General features: G+C 35.5%; 2 protein-coding genes and 2 long non-coding RNA genes across 7 annotated transcripts; 2 read left to right on the top strand and 2 right to left on the bottom strand.

The window, feature by feature from the left end:
• The first annotated feature begins 1,650 nt into the window (after positions 1-1,650).
• Positions 1,651-3,180, top strand: LOC106296672 (40S ribosomal protein S26-3). Its single transcript, XM_013732864.1, has 5 exons — positions 1,651-1,832; positions 1,939-2,031; positions 2,123-2,207; positions 2,294-2,427; positions 2,900-3,180. The coding sequence occupies exons 1-5, from the start codon at positions 1,830-1,832 to the stop codon at positions 2,975-2,977; spliced, it is 393 nt and encodes a 130-aa protein (XP_013588318.1). The 5' UTR covers positions 1,651-1,829; the 3' UTR covers positions 2,978-3,180.
• Positions 3,181-6,516: 3,336 nt separating this feature from the next.
• On the bottom strand, positions 6,517-7,364 carry LOC106298481. 4 transcript variants are annotated; one of them, XR_001261482.1, is made up of 3 exons: positions 7,242-7,364; positions 7,093-7,174; positions 6,517-7,012 (listed from the first exon to the last, which is right to left on the bottom strand). It is a non-coding gene; the product is annotated as an uncharacterized LOC106298481 (long non-coding RNA). The 4 variants fall into 4 exon arrangements; XR_001261481.1 differs by having other exon boundaries at positions 6,517-6,996; XR_001261480.1 differs by having other exon boundaries at positions 7,093-7,364.
• Positions 7,365-7,425: 61 nt separating this feature from the next.
• On the bottom strand, positions 7,426-8,061 carry LOC106298480. The gene is made up of 3 exons (XR_001261477.1): positions 7,797-8,061; positions 7,585-7,705; positions 7,426-7,486 (listed from the first exon to the last, which is right to left on the bottom strand). It is a non-coding gene; the product is annotated as an uncharacterized LOC106298480 (long non-coding RNA).
• Positions 8,062-9,498: 1,437 nt separating this feature from the next.
• Positions 9,499-10,420, top strand: LOC106298746. Its single transcript, XM_013734894.1, has 3 exons — positions 9,499-9,827; positions 9,969-10,032; positions 10,134-10,420. The coding sequence occupies exons 1-3, from the start codon at positions 9,543-9,545 to the stop codon at positions 10,307-10,309; spliced, it is 525 nt and encodes a 174-aa protein (XP_013590348.1). The 5' UTR covers positions 9,499-9,542; the 3' UTR covers positions 10,310-10,420.
• Positions 10,421-19,668: the final 9,248 nt, after the last annotated feature.

Raw genomic sequence — 19,668 nt, 5'->3', positions numbered from 1 at the left:
ATCCCAAGACTTTCTTGGACATTTAGAACATGAATAATCACCTTTGGCATGATTGAATTGGTCGTTGGTTCATCAAAAAGAAGGTTAGCCATTTCCAGCTTCTCGGGTGGTCTGAATTCGCGAGAACTGAAGATTACCTGATTTGTAAATGGCATAACTGTCACATATGAACTCCGTTTGATCTGATTCTTCTTCGAGGAGCTCTGTAATTGAGTTGCGAACATTATCCAAGAGATTTCATGCGTAGAAGCCTTGCGGTTTGGAAGATATGAGTCAAACAATGAACATATATCTTTACTACTTCTCATGATCAAGCCATGCATGTCTGTTTTGCATGGTGCGCTACCCAAGGGCACATCACTTCCTTTGTCCTCTTTTTGTTTCGATTTTTTGTGTAAGATTTCAGATGATAGGAGTCTTCGACGGAACCCATTAGATGCGATTAAAACCTTTGTTTTGGTTGTTATTTAGACTGGATTGCAGTGAGAGGTCTCGAATCTTATAGATCGGCGATGTGGCTTGTCCACTTTGTCTCTTGACTGTTTCTTTTAGTTTTACATTTGTTTTGTAACTCAGTTTTCTCTTCCTTCCTTCCGTTCATTTTATTGGTTACAACTTTGTCTGTGTGGTTGTTTCATATCCAAGTTTGCATGTCTTTGTTCTTCCTTGGCGCATATGGGTTCTTCCGGATTCAATCCCTTAATAATATTCTTGTCACGAGATTGGTTTTCCTGGTAAGGATCGTAACTACACCTTGTTTTCTCCCGAGAGATCTGATCGTGGTCTTGCTTTCTAGGATTTTGTTTCTTAAGGCATTTCATCCGTCAACTTCTATCGACATCGCCACGACATGATGATTGGTTTTCAACCTTTTGTTTCTATCTTGCGGGTTGGAAACTTTGGTAGACGTGCTTGATAATATTAGAGACTAAGTCTCCTACATCGATAGTTGGAAGAGATCATAAGTAATATATAATATAGATGTGCCAATCTAGTTATCACCAATTGGTTTTAGATTGGAAGTCCATCTAACTTAGCATGGTATCAGAGCCCGGTCCAAATAGTCCAACCCGATCCACATTGATCTGGTCCAAAGTTAAGTTAGATGAACTTCCAACCTAAAACTAATTGGTGATAAGTTGATTGATACATCTATCTTATATATTACTTAGAATTTCTTCCAACTATCGATGTGAGAAACTTAGCCTCTAATACTTCCACTTGAGATGATGGCCTTTGAGCCAGAATGTTGTTTAGGCTTTGTTTGTCTGTCTCTCATCTTCTTATAGTTTCTATTTCCTTAGTCTTTGTTTCTATCTCTGTTGTTAGGTCTTTTTTCCAAATGAATTTGTTTTCTTGCTGATTTTGTGTGTTACTAAAGTGTCATTCTTTCCTTTTATTCTTCTTTGAAAATAATATATTTTAGTGTTAAATGATATCAAAATCTAAAGTTTCACTCAAATATTATAAAAAAACATTTCTTAATTTTTTTATCAATTTACATTTTATGGTTTTATAAAAAAACAAAACATCTTAAAATTTAAAGTATTAAAAATAGAGGAAGTATGAAATTTGAATTGGCATCATTAATCAGGTTATAAATAAATATTTAAATTGTTTACATTTCATAAATTTTGAGTCATAGCTGGGCTTACATTGAAGGTCCAAATGTTTCAGAAACAGGCCCAATGATTTAAGAAAACCCACCCAAATAAAACCCTAAACGGCTGAGAGTGTGAATATATATTTAGGTCTAGTCCTTTCCTCCCCCGTCGCCGCAACAAAAAAGAGAAACGCAATAGGCTTCTTGTAACTAACTTCACTGCAACATGGTAAGTCTTTCTGTTCCACCATAGATCTGTCGTTGAATAGGATACTATCACAGCTCGCAGATATGATGGAAAGATTTTGTATTGAATCCGTGGTTTGTTTTTCCAGACTTTCAAGCGCAGGAACGGTGGCAGGAACAAGCACAACCGTGGTCATGTGAAGCCCATCAGGTGTTCCAACTGCGGGAAATGCTGTCCCAAGGTTGTGTTCATTCTCCTGCTAATCAATGTCCGGTAGCTAGATCTGTCTGAATAGTTTGATCTGATTATGTTCCCCCCTGTTGATATAATAGGATAAGGCTATCAAGAGGTTCATCGTCAGGAACATCGTTGAGCAGGCTGCCATCAGAGATGTTCAAGAAGCCAGTGTCTACGATGGTATGTTGTTTAATCATTCTCGTTAATACTACTCTCGTCTGTGATTAGATTGTCGTTGATGATGTAGTTGTTTTGGTTATTTGTAGGTTACACTCTTCCCAAGTTGTACGCCAAGACGCAGTACTGTGTCTCATGTGCTATCCACTCTCACGTTGTGAGAGTCCGTTCCCGCACCAACCGTAGGGTTCGTACCCCTCCCCCACGTTTCGTCAGACGCAAGGTAATCTCTCAATACCGTAACTTCTTATATACATGCTCTTGCTAATGTTTCGAAAATGACATTTCTTTGTAGTAGAGTTAGCTGAATAAAAAATTGTGTCTTGTTTTGGTATATCTTTAGAATTACATTAGAACGTATGCTGTACACTTGTAGTTGTTTCAAATTGGTCTGTGCTTTGATGCAAAGTTTCTTCCTTTGATTGATTGTATAGTATCTTTTGTTAGATGCCTTAAGATGGTGTATGTTTTGCCTTTTGATTACGGTTAGACAGCAGAAGTTGTTTTGAAGTATGATTCTTAGTTGCACTTACTGCAACGAATAGTGATTGCTGCTTGATTTCATTAGTCTCGCCAAGTAGATTAGAATTTGAGAACTACCCTATTTTGTTTCTATTAGTTTTTTTTAAAACTCTTCTATGTTTGTTTCTTTTTTATCTTTAACTGAATGGTTTATCGCAATGATTAATTTTTAGGAGGATGCTCCCAAGCCCGGACAACCTGGTCAGGCTGCTCGCCCTGCTGGTGGTGCCCCTGCTGCTCCTCGTGCCTAAAAACTGCTAGAAGCTGGCAACTCAAACTTCTTTATATTCTAGTTTCGGTCTCAGGGTTGTCTAGAATATTTGAAGATGTTTTCTACATTTGGTTAAAGATAGTTTTGTTTTGGATCTTTGAATGCTTTGAGACTATTTATCAGCTTGTTTTGACATTTGGCGTTTCCTCTTTTTGTTTCATGCAAATCTATTCTTTCAGAAGATTCACTCGCTTTAAATGATACTGGTCTCTCTAACTTATGATGCTCAAAGCTTGAGCTGAACAACTTGTATTGTATAAACCGGACTGGCCGGTCGAACCAATTGATGTTGATCTCAAAAGTTTTAGCGGTTATGTTCCTTGCATGACAACCACTCAAAAGGGGCGCCTGATCACTGATGAGATGTGCTGATGGGTTCTGTATTACAGAAAATCAAGAAACCAATAAAAATGGTACCTAAAGAGAGCCACTAGTTTGAGGTCAAATCAAGGATACAAAAGATATTCTGAAACGATTAAATGAGTTGCATACCTTCATCAAGCCCTAATGCATACACCATTACAAATGTGTAGTCAACCGTTAACAACAACTTTGTTGAGTTGTAACTATTTTGCAAATATTCCTTTACAAACCATTATAACCCTCAATTTCAAATGACTTGTGCAAGAAAAAAACATTTGGCCGTAACTGGTTTTAAATTTTATGAATACGATGAATGAGATGAACTGCAAAAAGTGAAATGCAAAAAATAGAATGATAGCAGTTAAAGGAATAAGATGAATATAATTACAAATACTTATGTAACATAAATGGTAGCCTTTCACAGGAACGTGTTGGAATGGAAATAAAATTTAATTTAATTTAAATTATTATGTTTAAATGATAAAAAAATATTAATTTATCTTTCTATTTCAACTATTCCACCTATTCACGAGACTTTTTATTTCTGAGTGATTTTAAACTTCATTTCATCTCTTTCCATATTCCATTTGAAATTATTGGAATACACTTTTTTTTTCATTCAACTCAAATGGAAACTATTTTGTGGAATCTCCCTAAATGGGCTCATTTCACAAAATTTTATTCCAAAAAAATAGATAACCAATTGCACCTTTTATATACTATTATTCAAGTGGACCTCCATAAAACATCATTACTTTTGAGTCTATAAAAAAATCAAAATATTAATATCTATTTATTTAGTTATTTTGTATTTATTTTACGATCTATTGTGATATGTGGAGTTTGGTCTTTCAATTTTTTTTTTGATATTTTTCCTTCATAGACTCTATTCCTTTCTCTCCTATTTTTAATTATTATTTTTATTATAACATTTAAAAGACTATGGGAATTCACTGATGCAGATGATTTTACAATATATTGTGATATGTGTAGTTTGGTCTTTCAAAATTGTTTTTGATATTTTTCCTTCGGAGATTCTATTCCTTTCTCTCCTATTTTTAATTATTATCTATACTAGAGGTTTTACCGCGCTACGCGCGGTTTATTTGTCTACAATTTTTTATATATTTTATATGTTAAATGTTACGCAAAAAATCAATTTTTATAATTAATTAATTTTATTTTTGTGTTATATTATATTATTTAATTGTTTCGATGTAATATTTGACAAATTAAAATGAAATATGATAATTTCTTATAAACAATTAATTAACGTTTATATGCTTAAATCATCTTAACTTGAGCATTTTTTTCAAAGAAATACATTATTCAGACAAAATGCTAGAATTCTCTTATATGTAGCATCCAAAAACAATTACACAAACCATCTTTCTCTATTTAAGTAGAAATTTTTATTATGTTGACATGTAGTGTTTTTAATAAAAAAAAAACATTTATGTATAGATGAACAGCTGACAAAAAAATACATTTATGTATTTTAGGATAAGTGTATTTATTATTTTAAATGTATTATTAGAAAATATTAAATATTTTAATATGTGAAAATAACTTAGTATATGAGTTATATGTCATCTTATGTTTTATTATTTTGGAATTTAATTTTGAAGTGCACTTGAATGTTATATTGGATAGTTTTATGTTCGGACGCAAATGATAGAATACAATTAGTTTAAATATTAAAATAATTTGACTGAAAAAAAGATCAAATGGCAAAATTACAACAAATATACGAAACTAAAAAATGAACTAATTGAATTTTAAAATCATTTACTTAAATACTTTTCATATCGAACACTCGTATATATAAATTAATTATGTAGAAATAAATTTTAAATTAATACTTTTTTACTATCATTGTTATAACACACATAAAATAAAATAATTTTCAATGAGCTTCTTTGAATGGAAAATATATATTGGGTTCCTATGTCTTAATTTCATCAATGACTGGTTTTATTTTATCCGGTAAACATAGAAAGTACAATGTTTTTACTATGTATGTATGGTAATAAACAATTAAAATTGTGCTATATACATAACACAATCCAATATACATAGTGAAGCTATTTATATTACATTGTTGCCTTATTTTTCTTCTGATAATAATGACATATATTTTTAGCGTTAAACTTATCAACAAAATAATCATAATGTGTTTCATACTTTTTTTCCTTCATCATAGTGTAGAACTTGAAGTCCTTCTCCATGATCTACCCATTTAAGAATCATCTTAACCACAATACTAAATGATTATAACTTAGAAGTGTCATAATTCATCATGAAAGAAGGTTAATATTCTCATTTTAATACTACTTAGGTTTATAACTTATGAGTCTATCAACAATCTGAGAGAAGACGAAAGTCTAAACTGCTAGTGACAATTGAAAACACTCCCAAAAATTATAAGATACCGTACATGGTAGTTTCATTATTATTTTTTTTACCTTTAGTTATTTTCTGTTAATGTTTGTTATCGAGGATTTGGTTTTTCCGATCATTCATACTTTATGATTATCTAAAAATTGGCATGTATTTTGTCATTTATAAATACCATAAAATGAAATTTCATCAAATTTTCCTCCAAAATTTCATTGTGTTGGTCATTATGAAATTAGATAACTTGCCTTTAATCATTTATCTCTGATTTTTAAATAGTATGATCGAAAATAGTCAGCTGCAAAAATATTAAATAAAATTATTAATATTATAAACTTTCTGACTAATATTAAAACTACTTGTAAGCTCTTGTTTGTTAGAATGTCTTTTTAGTAGCTTTTGTCCCTAAAACTTAAAATCATTAGAGATCTATGAAGGAAAATACTACTCTTTTGTATTTTTTAAAATGATGATGCATATTTCTTTATATTGATTTTTATTAATGTGTATTATTTTTTATATTTAAATAAATAGTAAAACAAAACCCAAAACAATAAAAATTATTTATTATATGTGAAAAACTTGTAACATCAATTTAAATACAGAAAGATAAAGTATATATATATATCAACAAAACATGATACTGTTGGGCAGAAAAACATAAAAAAAATCATGCAGCTTATTTACTTATCTACTAAATTAAAGAGTTAAACTTATTTTGTTAGATTGTTTGACATCTTCTATAGGTTCATATAACTGTTGAGAAAGACAAAACCTATCATAAAAAGATGAGTCACGAACTTGTGTCTATAACATGCATATACATTGCGATATTTTTGTCACATTGAACAATCACAAAAATCAATGTGAAAATGTGAACTATAATATTTAACATTTCTACCAAAAAAAAGATGTGGACTATTGCCATCTACCCCGACCCATCTTGTTGCCAGTAAACTTCAACCATTACTCCAATTGAATTTTCTGCGTTTGGTTTCAAGGATCCCACCAAATCTGGCTCCCATTGGTATCCATATATATATCTACAATGATCATATAATTTAGTGGAATTCCTCATCTTTGTTGCATTTTATATTTATATCTGCTATTAGATTTCCCTTTAAGTGAGATGCCAGATTCTAAATCGAGGGTGACCATGGTTCTTGCAGCGGTTGCACTTTCTAGTTTAGCCCGTCTAGCGATGTTCAGAAACACTTTTTCAAGAGATGCAAGCCCGAGCTGTAAGTCCGAGTTTCTAAACTCAGTTTCCCCATTTTTTAGCTCCTCAAAAATATTGCAGAAATGTCTAGAGATAATATATAGTACATTTCTTACCGTAAGAAATGTCTCTTTGTCGTGGGGGATAACAAAAATCAAGAAAGCCTTGTTTTGGATCTGTAGGCTCAACTTTCAAGTGCTTCAAATAGTATATTAGTAATTAAGGTAAGCTGGCCGGTAAAAACATAGTTGGGTCTTTATAATACCTCGTTAAAAAAAATCACTTCAGTGGCTCGTGCGAAGCTCCAACACCGATGCTATAGTCCTTTTTTGCTTTCAATGAAGCTAATGGTAGCAAAAAAAAAACAGTGCCGTAGTGGGAGTGCAATTAAATTCTTAATCTCTCTGTGTCAAGGAAAATAAAATTTAAATTTTGTGATATAAAGTCAGAAACTAATATTAACAAACCTTCATGGTTCCGCGTACACTAACCCAACATCCCAGCTGATGACTGCAATAAAAGAATAAACGAAAGTGAAACCACCAAAATCAGATTTCGTGTTTTTAGTTTATAATATAAACAGAGAGCAGTCGTTTAACCACATATACCATTTTTATTTGCTCTATTTTGGTGATATACTTCTTGGTCATCTTCCTCATTATCATCCTCATCCTCATCCTCATCCATCTGAAGGTCATTTGTGACAACAACTTCATCCCAATGGTTGATCTGCATAAGAAACAGTAGATGGGTTCAAATCGTGGAACTTAATTAAGAAGCAATCAGAACTGAAGATGAAATGAAAAGGTGCACATCCCACCTGATATCATAGTCGTGCTTTAGCCTTGGAGTTTAATCACGCTGGTGCTTTTGGGGATAACGATGTGAGGAACTTTGGTCTTGAATCTCACCGTATATATAGCTAGGTTGGGGAAAGGGAAGAAGTTGAAGAGGGTATTGTGTTGAATGGTACAGTTATTGATCTTGATAGTGGGGAGGTCGATCGGCGAAGACAATATCTTCGACGCCGTAGAGTGCAAAGGAAAAGTCACCGACAAATATTTGAGGAAGAGACGATAAGATTGTGTGTTAACAAAAGGAATGAGCTGACGTGGTAAGTTAATGGCATATGAATGGCTGATTTTTTTATCTGACGTGGACATGCTCTTCTTTGGGCATATCTCCCTTTTAGTATTGTAAGATTATTAAAACAGAAACATTGGATTGGACTTAACCTTTATTTTGTAAGTTTTTAAATTAAATACATCTTTCTACTTTATAGTTAAACCTACACTAAATCACTAATTTTATTTCTTTATACTACTATCAATGCTTCCAAACAATATATTTTTTTCTTTATACTATTTTTCCTGTTTCCAAACAACATTAACACTAATCTTGTATCCAAACTATATAAAACATTAGAACTCATTTTTTAATAATTTCTAACAATTTTCTTTCAAATTATTTAAATAAATAAAATAACTGAAATTTTTTAATAATTTATAAAATAATGAAAATAAATTTTACTTATTTTAACAGGTTTAAATACTACAAAAACATTTTAATCAATAATAAATTAATTAAATTAACAGATTATCTTATTTATATTACTAAATAATAGTTATATCATTTATTTAAGTAACTTAATAATTCAATAATAGCCATTATATATATATAAACGTTATACATTGCACAATAAATCTTACACATTGCACAATAAATATAATAACAAAAGTAATTATGAAAAATGTTCAAAATATATGTTATCTAAATAAAAATGCTTAACAAGAAATTTAAACCGATTATAATATAAATATTAACAAGATAAATTACACAACACAATTATAATAAAATTAATTAAACAATATAAAAAGGAGTAATATGATCAAAACATATTTATAGTTGTTAATTATCTTATATCTATCATTTTCTCTATCAAAATTTTGTAGAAACGTTATAATTTCATAAAATTGCAAAACAATGAACTATAAAATTTAGATTAAAAGGTAAAAATTATGAAACTATAATGATATAAATCAAATTGGATTTAGGGTTAGTCTCGGGTTTTAATGATTTTTCAAATATGAATATTTTTAAAAACTTAAATCAAATTATCGGATGACCAGATTAACCGATTTGACCACATGTTCGGGTTGAATTTAAAAGAACTGATTTAAATGCAAAAATATTTTAAATACACAAAATTCTTACAAATTAACAAACTATTTGTTAAATTAATAATGCTTAAAATAATCTGCGTTTGCAAAGCGCGGATCAATATCTAGTTTTTATTATAACATTTAAAAGACTGGGAATTCACTGACAGATGATTGTGCAACAAAAATATCATATTATTAACAAAATAAACACAAGAAATAAAATTCAAGCCTCATAAATCACGAGATAACTAAACTCCCACGTAACCACATTGACCACAGCCATTATTCATTTGTGGCCCCCTATCCATTTCAACCCCTCCACATACACACCACATGTATGTTTACTATATAATATACCACAATATGCAATCTAATTTACTTGGAACTAGAACGAAAACCAAAAGATGGGTCTAAGAGCACTGCCTCTTCAACATAATAGTGGATTCATCTCCACGACCAAAGTCCCGATCTCAAGAACCTCGCAGAGATTAAGCCGGAACCCTAGATGGGTCGTGGTGTCGGCCAAGCAAGAGAAAGATGAGGAGAAGAAGAGGGAAGATGAGACTTCATTGTTCACCAGACTAACAGATGCGTTGGATTTCGCACAGGTTCGGTCGGAGAAAGACGCCAAGCTTCTCTACGAGGCCCGTGAAGCCACCAAATCTGGTGGCAAGATGAGCAAAGAACAGGTCGGTCTACTTAATTAACCACACCACTTTCCAACCTTCATGTGAATAAAGCTTGCTTTATTAATTTTATTTTTTAAACCATGTTTGATAGATTCGTAAAGTTACCGTCGACTTATGTTTAATACATTCGTAATGCTGCAGTATGGGGCGTTGAGAAGAAAAATCGGAGGGACATACAAGGACTTCTTTAAATCCTACGTTGAAGGTAGACTCTAAATAACTATTTTATTTGGAAAAATGATGATGGTTTTATTTGTTTTGAATATTTGAAATGATTTTAAATTGTTGTTTATATAAATGTGATAGTGGATGGAGAATATGTGGAGGAAGGATGGGTGGACAAAACATGTAAGATATGCAAAAAGGACACAAAGGGTGAGGCAAGACAAGTGGACAAGGCAGGGAGATATGCACATGTCTCCTGTCTTCAAAACCCCTCCAACTCTTCTGGAAATTTCTTCACCAGACTCTTCTCAAGATGATCAATCTCCCAAATCATATACATGACTGTATTTGTTTCTGTTTTTTTATAGCTAAGTAATTCTTGCAATTTTGTGTATCTTACAGAAATCGAAATTATACACATGCCAAAACAAAAATTATGTTTATTGGGATCTTTAGAAACAAAGACATAACGATATCACTAGAAACTAGTTACAACTTACAAGTCTTCCTCAGAATATCCGGCTCATCTCCACTGTCAATCTCATGGCTCTCTTCATTATACATGGGTTTTAATTCCATACGCTGATATATATATATTTATGATTAATTATTAAATTTAAATTTTGTTTTTCATAAATACAAGAACTTTCTTGAGATTTTGGGACTACTGTGTTTATAAGCATCTACAAAAACAAATACTACTTGCAGGCCTTCGTTACCACATAAGAACGCAGCATGTTCATACATATAGAAAACTAACCATCTCCATCAGTCCTTTATCCGTTGCAAGCAATTGATAAATTAAAAAGAAAACAAATAGTGGGAAAGTAATCGATACTGCATTATATTAATTGATACCCAGAAAAGAATGACTTGCCTTTTGACACACCTTTCAGAGAAGTAATGCCTCATTTCTAATACGGGAAGAACGAAACATAGATGGAAGAATATTCTAATACGTTTGGTGCTAATGCATTATCCTGCTAACTCCAAGTAGAGTTTCACCAACCAATAAAATTTCATATTCATATTCGATATTTTTAAAAAATGAGAACAAAATATTGTTAATTTATATTATATTTGTAAAATAAAAAAATTAAAAAATAAATAAAAAATAATATAAGTTACAATTTTTTTAAAAAAAAATATTTTTAACGTCTCGTCAGCAAAACACTAAACCCTAAATCATAAACCCTAAACGTTTGGGTAAACCCTAAACCATTGAATAAATCTTAAACTCTAAATCAAAAACATTAAACACTAAAACACTCAAGGGTTTAGGATTTAGGGTTTAGTGTTTTAGTGTTTAGTGTTTTGATTTAGAGTTTATGATTTATCCAAGAGTTTAAGTTTTACCCAAAGATTTAGAGTTTAAGATTTAATGTTTAGGATTTAAGGTTTATGGTTTAGGGTTTAGAGTTTAGGATTTAATGTTTTGCTGATGACGGTAAAAATTTTAAAATATACTTTTTAAAATATATTTTTTCCTGTAACTACTACTATGTTTATTTATTTATTTTTTACATTTTTATTTTAAAATCATAATATAACTTCACAATATCGAATATGAAATAACACAATCTTATTGGTTGATGAACCGAGAGATTCATCCTAGGGGGTGAACCTAAGAATAAGTCCTCCAAATATATATAAGAAAAAAGTTCTCTGGCTACACAAACTATGGGGTAATGTATCTGAAACCCCCTAAAGTACTAAAATGTGTCCTATACTAAGTCAACTCACTGAAACATATTGAATTCAACACTCGAGGTGTGATTAGATCTAATTCTAATCAAAAGTTCTTGTTGCTCAATCGAATTCTTTAAAATTTTATTTGATCCAACCCCAAATCCAACTATTAAGATGACCCGACCCGGCCCTTATCCTCTAACTGTTTCGTTTTCTCTGCGGTATGTCACGGCCCGTTTTAACCCAAAACGTCCATGAAGACAACCAAAGATCGGGTCGGGCCAAAGGTGAATCAAGCCCCCTCCACTAAGTATTTTCTTAAGCTTTAAGTCTTTTGTAAAATATCTTAGGTATGGAGAAGTGTAGAGAAGTGTAAAGAAGTGTAGAAAAGTGTAGAAGGTTGTGGAACACTTGAGAAGAAGTTTCACAACCGTTAGATCGGTTTGATCTGAACCGTTCGTTGAGGAAGAGAAAGTGTATATAAAGGGGATCACCCCTCACTTGTAAAGATACCAAGCTTTAATAAGAAAACACTTCTACAAACTCTCTCTCTCTAAAAACGTCCATACTCTCTCTCTAAGTGCTGAGCGAGTTGTCCAAAAGGCTGACTTAGCAAACCACAAGGGTGAAAGTTGCTAAGGCCGCACGATCTGATTGGAGTGAAGAAATCAGCCCGTGACAGGTAGCTCTCAAAATCCGAGAAAAAAAAAGAAGAAAGAAAGATTAATGAACGGAAGTATTTCTAGAAAGATCAGAACACCTCTATAACTTCACCTTGCCTTATCTCCGGTGAGGTCAACAGAGATCTTCAGATGCATCAATACCATCTCCTCATCTTCCTTCTTCTTCTCCGTCTCAAAGATCACGCAGCCAACAGATCCCTCTCCATTGCTGGAGTCGCGGCGACAGCTCGGCTATGGAATCTAAGGATTATAAAAGCTGTGTGTAGAGACGAATCTCCAGTGAAGATCGAAATTGGCGTAAAGAGAGGTGTGGATGAAGAAGAAATGGACAAGGATGAGAAACTGAAATTCTCAGTTTCATTGTTAAAAATTGCACATAATCAAGCTACACTAACTAGAACACACAGTAACACATGGATATTTCTTTTCAACGACTAGATTAATCATTTTAAAAGTAAATACAAGTTCTTTTTAAAAGCAATCTTTCAAGCCAGCTCAAGACAAACTTTGACTAGTCTCACTCGTTCACAGACTTGAAGTAGTCTATGAACCGCTCAAGCTCTTAACCCCTAGTGGCTTTGCTTCACCTTATTCGGACTTGCAAACCTCCTATTGCTAAAAACTCTCTCTGTGTGTTGAACGGCCACGCAGTGCCAAGACTCCTCTTTATACTCTTAGAGGAAAAGCCCAAGATGTAAAATCTATCTAATGGAAACTTTCCATATCTATTCCTTCAGCGAATAAGCCAATCTTCCTTTCCTCTAAGCTCGATTGCTTCTTCTTCAATACTTTCTTTAAACTGACTTATTCAGTAAATCTTCCTTGAATGCTCGTTAACAGACTCGACCAACTCTGGTATCCTTGTCTGATGTCGTAGTTCATGTCGTGCTTCATGAACTACTACATCTCCGTCTTGACCATACATCTTCAATATCCCCCTTTTTAATCCTTGCGTCTCACAAGTACCTAAGATGAAGTCACATACAAAACACAGGGACTCGCAACAACCAAGAGCAAACTCACAAAACATAGAGCAACCAAAAGCATACTTATATTATCCTAATAATTGGGTTCAAGTATTTAATACATCTTAACAAAGACAACACACATAAATACTCCCCCATGAACCATGATCAGTCTGAATAATAGGATAAAAACAATTGCAGCAAGTGGTGCAATCGCAAAGTACATAAACCGATAACAAAATAAAAAAAGTTGCTCCCCCATAAACTTAGCCCTTCTTCATCTTAATCCTCATCTTCTCCCCCTGCTTGAGAGCGCATGGGTTAAAAACAAATGTAAACGAAAGAGTCCCAACTAGAGAAGGAGTTACTAACCTGCAACAGAGCGACTCAGATCCTGGACAATGTCAGTCAGTGCTTGAAGAGCTCGGGTCGTTTGCTGTAAGACGGCTTGGAGATCTTCCTGAGTGAGTAATCCTTGAGGTATGGAGACAGATCCAAGGTCATGCACACTGAAGCATCTTGGTCCAGTTTTGTTGCTTGGAGTTGGAGCAATCAAGGATGGTGGCATAGGAGGCGGCATGCGAGTTGATCGAGATGACAGTTTTCCTTCCCCTCCCTTCTTTGCCTTACCCTTTGCCTTGGCGATGCGCTGTTCGTATATCTCACCAACTCGTTTGTCTTTTGTGTAGACCACTGGACCCTGAGCTTTCTCACCCGAGAGAAGAGATATGCGGTGTTGCTTCTGGAGAATGATCATGATTAGGCGAGGAAATATCAGCCATCTACAGTCATTCTTCTGCACCATACCAAGATTCATGACTTGCTTGAAGATCAATCTTCCCATGTCAACGCGGATTCCTCGAGCCATCTTGTAGATTAGGCGTGCCCTATCAATAGACACATGGGTCTTGTGTGTAGACGGAATCCAGTTGTAGGCAGCAATGATCATGAGAGCACCATAGCGTGGAGAAAGATCAGTCGTAGTCAGATTATCCCATTCCTTTCGAGTTCCTTCAGTGAGAAACTCAGCCAACTCAGACTTGGAGATGCCATCAAGAGTAGTTTCTTCATCCACTTCATCTTCATCCAGTGGTTCGAGATTCAGAACCTCATTGATTAATGTTGGCGATAAGTTATAGGAGTGACCACGCACCTGCACCTCAATTTCCTCTGCATCTGCTTCAACCTCTGTGACAGGAAGACCCGCATAGAACTCAGCAACTACTGGTTCAACAAAGTTGCCAAGCGATGATACTGTTGTTCCCATGGAGCCCTTTGTAATGATCTCTACATAGCCCCATTGATCCTTCTTCGTCATGTCCACCGGTCGCTCAGCAATGATACTCCGACGAAGAAATTGCTCAACCCTCTTGGTAACCGGGGAGACTTCAACTGCGACACTTCTCTCAGATGCTTTCCTGGATCATACACGACTGGAGACTGAGGCATTCTGAGTGAGCGCTGGAGAACTGGACTCATCATTCGGTTGAGCAAGAGAGGACGATTTTGGGGCTCCTGATTTGCTTGTCTTGAGGCGCTTTGATGTCCCTAACCCCAATTTCTTCATCACCCTCTTCTTTCTTCCTTGTTTCTCAGAGATCTCTTCAGAGGATGTTCCAAGAGAAACTACTCCTTTAGCCTCAACACCTTCTTGCACTTTCTCGACTGGCTTAGATTGGTCCTTACTCTCATCTTTCGCCTTTTCACCAGAGTCATCTTTTTCATCATGACAAATAAGCAAAAGAGAATCAGTTACCGGACTTGGATTTTCAGATCTGCGAGATTCTGATCCCGCAATTTCGAGTGGAACAGATTGAGACTTTGGTGGCGATGGGTTAGACGATGTCTCAGTAACTGAGGCGATCTGAACCTCTTCGCGAGTAGAGGAGGCTTGCTGGTCACCGCTTTCCTCAGACAGATCCTTCTCATGCGCAGTGTTGAATTCGTCTAGTTCCTCAGTGATCTCGGGAAACAAGGCCGTCGACGACGGATCATTTCTCGGAGGAGTTGCTTCAGATCCTTCGTCAGTGAGATGCGGCCTCGATGATTCACCCTCTGCATGTGTCGGCGAAGTAACTGCAATGTCGCATTTAGCCATATTCTTCGTTCTCACCATCAATTTTGAGAATCTTGACTTTTGTTTGAGAGCAATAGAGATGATGTGGAGCGGTTCCAGAGTTTAAACAGTAACCGTTTAGGGCTTCTGACTCACAACTTCCCTTAAGAGGGAAACTCAACCAACTGTTCCGAAATTGCAACTCTGGTCCCTCCCTTTTAGCCTTTTCCCTATTTTGACCTACACTTTTAATTTCTCTCATCCAAACTCAATGTCATGCAAGCACATTCGTGAATCAATAGCGTATCATAAGACTCTCAGAATAGTAATCAAACACGAGTTAAAACTCACAATTGGCCAATTTCTAGCTGGGGATTTAAAGATTGCATATTCATTCTTTCTACCTTTTAAGATGTGTGCTGCAAGACTTGGCTCAACACTTGATTCAGGTTGCACGTATCACTCTTTGAAGATTGTACGATCTGGTGCATCTGATTGTCTTTTTATGGCTAGCTTTTACATTGCCGTGCCTTTATCAATCATGTGGGTTTTCAACCTTTATTCGCGCGCTGTGAAACCCTTGTTGTTCCCCCTTCTTCCTTTTAAAATATATATATATATTTTGAGCATCTTTCTGAAACATTACCGGTTCTTTTGAGATTAGGGAAGGGCCACAGATTGACGCGAAACCTATACCTCACATATTGACGGCACAGCAAGCAGCTCTTTTCCACAGCGTTCTCAGGTCCAAACATAATCAGAATTATACATACATCCTGAGCAAGTGCCTTCACTAATATCTGCACAACTTGACTCAATGGTCAAGATTACACACTACAATTGCATTTCTTAGAGTGATAAATCGAGTGTATTCAAGAGATTTAGTAAATATATCAGCCAATTGAGAATCAGTAACTACATGATCGATGACTACCTGATTGTCTTCAACTAATTCTCTGATGAAGTGGTGCCTGATGTCAATGTGCTTTGTTCGTGAATGTTGAACTGGATTCTTTGAGATATCAATCGCACTTTTATTGTCACAGTATACAAGAAGGGGACCCGAGTGCATTCCATAATCAGCTGACATTTGTTTCATCCAGATCATTTGTGAGCAACAGTTTCCCATAGCGATATATTCTGCTTCTGCTGTAAAAAGTGATACATAATTTTTTTTCTTGCTCAGCCACGAAATGAGATTGTTTCCTAAAAAGAAGCATCCTCCACTTGTGCTTTTCCTGTCATCAGCACATCCTGCCCAGTTTGCATCGCAATACCCCACCAAGTTTTCATTTGAGTTCTTTGAGTAGTACACTCCGAGATTCTCCGTTCCTTTGACATACTTGATGATTCTTTTCACAGCGTTTAAGTGAGACACCTTTGGCTTGGCTTGATATCTTGCACAGACAGCAACACTGAATGATAAATCTGGTCTACTAGCAGTAAGATACAATAGACTCCCAATCATTCCTCGATAGAGCTTTGTGTCAACATCTTCTCCTGCTTCATCACGTGCAAGTTTCAACGCAGCACTCATAGGCGTTCTGGAAGTCTTGTTGTCTTCAAGTCCAATTTTTTTCACCAGACTGTGTGCATAAGTGCTTTGAGAAATGAATACTCCTTTCTCCGATTGAACAATCTGTAGCCCCATGAAGTACTTCAGTTCACCACACATACTCCTCTCAAATTCTTGTGTCATGTTCTCCACAAATTCATCTACCATTGATTGAGACGTGCTCCCAAAGATTATATCATCCACGTAGATCTGAACAATCATCATGTCTTTCTCTCTTTCCATGAAAAACAAAATATTGTCTACACTTCCCCTGATGTAACCGCCATCCACAAGAAATCCAGTAAGTCTCTCGTACCAAGCACGAGGTGCCTGCTTTAATCCATACAGAGCTTTCTTTAGTCGGTATACATGATCGTGATGAGTTGGATCCTCAAACCCCTTTGGTTGTTCCACATATACTTCTTCCTGTAGTATTCCATTCAAGAAAGCACTCTTCACATCCATCTGATAGAACTTGAAATTTAAAATACATGCCATTCCAAGAAATAACCGTATAGATTCCAGTCTTGCAACTGGAGCAAAGGTCTCCTCAAAATCAACTCCTTCGATTTGCGAGTATCCTTGTGCTACAAGTCGTGCCTTGTTGCGAACCACTTCTTCATGTTCATCTGTTTTGTTTTTGAAGATCCACTTGGTTCCAACAATGTTGACTCCATTAGGTCGAGCCACCAATTCCCATACATCATTCCGTGTGAATTGTTCTAATCTTCCTCCATAGAGACAATCCAATACTCATCTCGAAGTGCTTTAGCATGTGTCTTAGGTTTGATGACAGAGACAAAGCATGCAAACTGAACCATTTCTCTGAAGTTGATCACTTTTCCACGAGTTTTGCGCTCTTCCTCAACTCCTCCAATGATATCTGAAACTGAATGATTCCGATGAACTTGCTGAATAGCTTGTTGAGGAACTGCAACTTCTGTCCCAGCGACTACACCTTCTGTCTCGCTTTCTTCAGATGATTTATCACTAACCCGAGGCTCCTCCTTTTCGGTATCTTCATCTGACTCCCATTGCTCCCACGTGACCGATGACATGTCATCAAAGACAACATTCACAGATTCCATGATGATTGCCGATCTCTTGTTGAAGACTCGATAAGCTGTACTAGTTCCTGAGTAGCCCAGAAAGATTTTCTCATCACTTCTTGAGTCAAATTTGCCGAGGTAATCCTTGTCATTTAGTATGTAACACCTGCAACCAAAGACATGACAATAACCAAGATTAGGTGTTCTTCCATTCCACATTTCATAAGGAGTTTTTGTGGTCCCTTTTCAAACATAAACCCTGTTGATTATGTAGCATGCAGTACAAAGTGCCTCTGCCCAGAACCTCTGAGGTATCTTGTTACCATGAATCATTGCACGAGCCATCTCCTGTAGTGTCATGTTCTTTCGTTCAACAACTCCATTCTGCTGTGGTGTCCTCGGTGCTGCAAACTGATGACTAATACCCTTTTGTTCACAGAATTCCATCATAACTCCATTCTCAAATTCTCCACCATGATCACTGCGTATCTTCTTGATTCCTCCTCTTTCATTCATAAGTTGGAGAGCCAGGATTTTGAAGCTTTCAGCAGTCTCTGATTTTTCTCTACTAAACCGAACCCAGGTGAAGCGAGTGTAGTCATCTACCAGCACAAACACATACTTCTTGCCTCCAATACTCTCTTTCTGCATGGGTCCCATGAGATCCATATGAACTAGATCAAGTGGAGCTGATGCTTGTACATCAGGAACCTTCTTGTGTTGAACTTTTACTTTCTTTCCCTGATTGCAAGCTCCACACACAAGTTTGTCATCAATTCAGAGTTTTGGCAATCCACCAACTAGCTCTTTATGCACCAAATTTGTCATATTCTTGTCATTCATGTGTCCCAATCGTTGGTGCTATAGCTCTGCATTTCCTTGAGCCGACATGCATTTGATCTTCTTTTCCCACATGCAGCAGTTGTTGCGTGACCTGATTCCTTGCAATATCGTCACACCATATGCATTGATTGCACGACAATCAGTTGCTGACAATACCACGGTGAGTCCTTCATCACACCACTACAAGAAAACAGGGGGATTCTGATGGCCGAAATCGTCAGAAATTCGTCGGAATAGACCGATTCCGACGAATTTCTGACGAACCTATCCGTCGGTATTGTTTTGTTGGAAAAAAAAAAATTCGTCAGAATTTCGTCAGAACTTCCGACGACTTTCTGACGAATACCGAGAAACGTCATTCTGACGAACTTCCGACGATATTACGATGCGGACACACGAGACCAGAGTTCATCGGAAAAACTATATACCAACGGAGAACGTTCCTCGGACAATTCCGCCGGAGTGAATTCCTTGGTATATTCCGACGAATTCTGGGCGTCGGAATATACCGACGGACATTGGTTCGTCGGTATATACCGACGGATATCCGTCGGTATATTCCGACGGATATTGGTTCGTCGGTATATTCCGACGGATGTTGGTTCGTCGGTATATTCCGAGGAACCGTTTTCCGTCGGTATATTCCGACGCCCAGAGTTCGTCGGAATATACCAATTTTAAAAACGAATTAATTTTGCATTTTTATATATTTTTTGATATTAATAAATTAAAAAAATCAGAAATTTAAAACTAATAATATTATAAAATTTAAATTCATAAAAACCGAAATAGGAAAAAAACATTCATAAAGTTTAAAATTCATACAAACCGAAATA

Source organism: Brassica oleracea, chromosome C6 (assembly GCF_000695525.1).
Source record: "Brassica oleracea var. oleracea cultivar TO1000 chromosome C6, BOL, whole genome shotgun sequence".
In the NCBI taxonomy this organism is placed as follows: Eukaryota; Viridiplantae; Streptophyta; class Magnoliopsida; order Brassicales; family Brassicaceae; genus Brassica; species Brassica oleracea.
Note: the sequence above shows the minus strand (reverse complement) of the source record. Positions and strands in the feature narration are given on the sequence as shown.

Coding starts and splice junctions, on each gene's coding strand:
- LOC106296672 (XM_013732864.1), top strand. Junction 2,032..2,122: donor GCGGGAAATGCTGTCCCAAG/GTTGTGTTCATT, acceptor TTGATATAATAG/GATAAGGCTATCAAGAGGTT. Junction 2,208..2,293: donor AGAAGCCAGTGTCTACGATG/GTATGTTGTTTA, acceptor GGTTATTTGTAG/GTTACACTCTTCCCAAGTTG.
- LOC106298746 (XM_013734894.1), top strand. CDS start 9,543: ATGGGTCTAAGAGCACTGCCTCTTCAACATAATAGTGGATTCATCTCC. Junction 9,828..9,968: donor GCAAGATGAGCAAAGAACAG/GTCGGTCTACTT, acceptor GTAATGCTGCAG/TATGGGGCGTTGAGAAGAAA. Junction 10,033..10,133: donor CTTTAAATCCTACGTTGAAG/GTAGACTCTAAA, acceptor TAAATGTGATAG/TGGATGGAGAATATGTGGAG.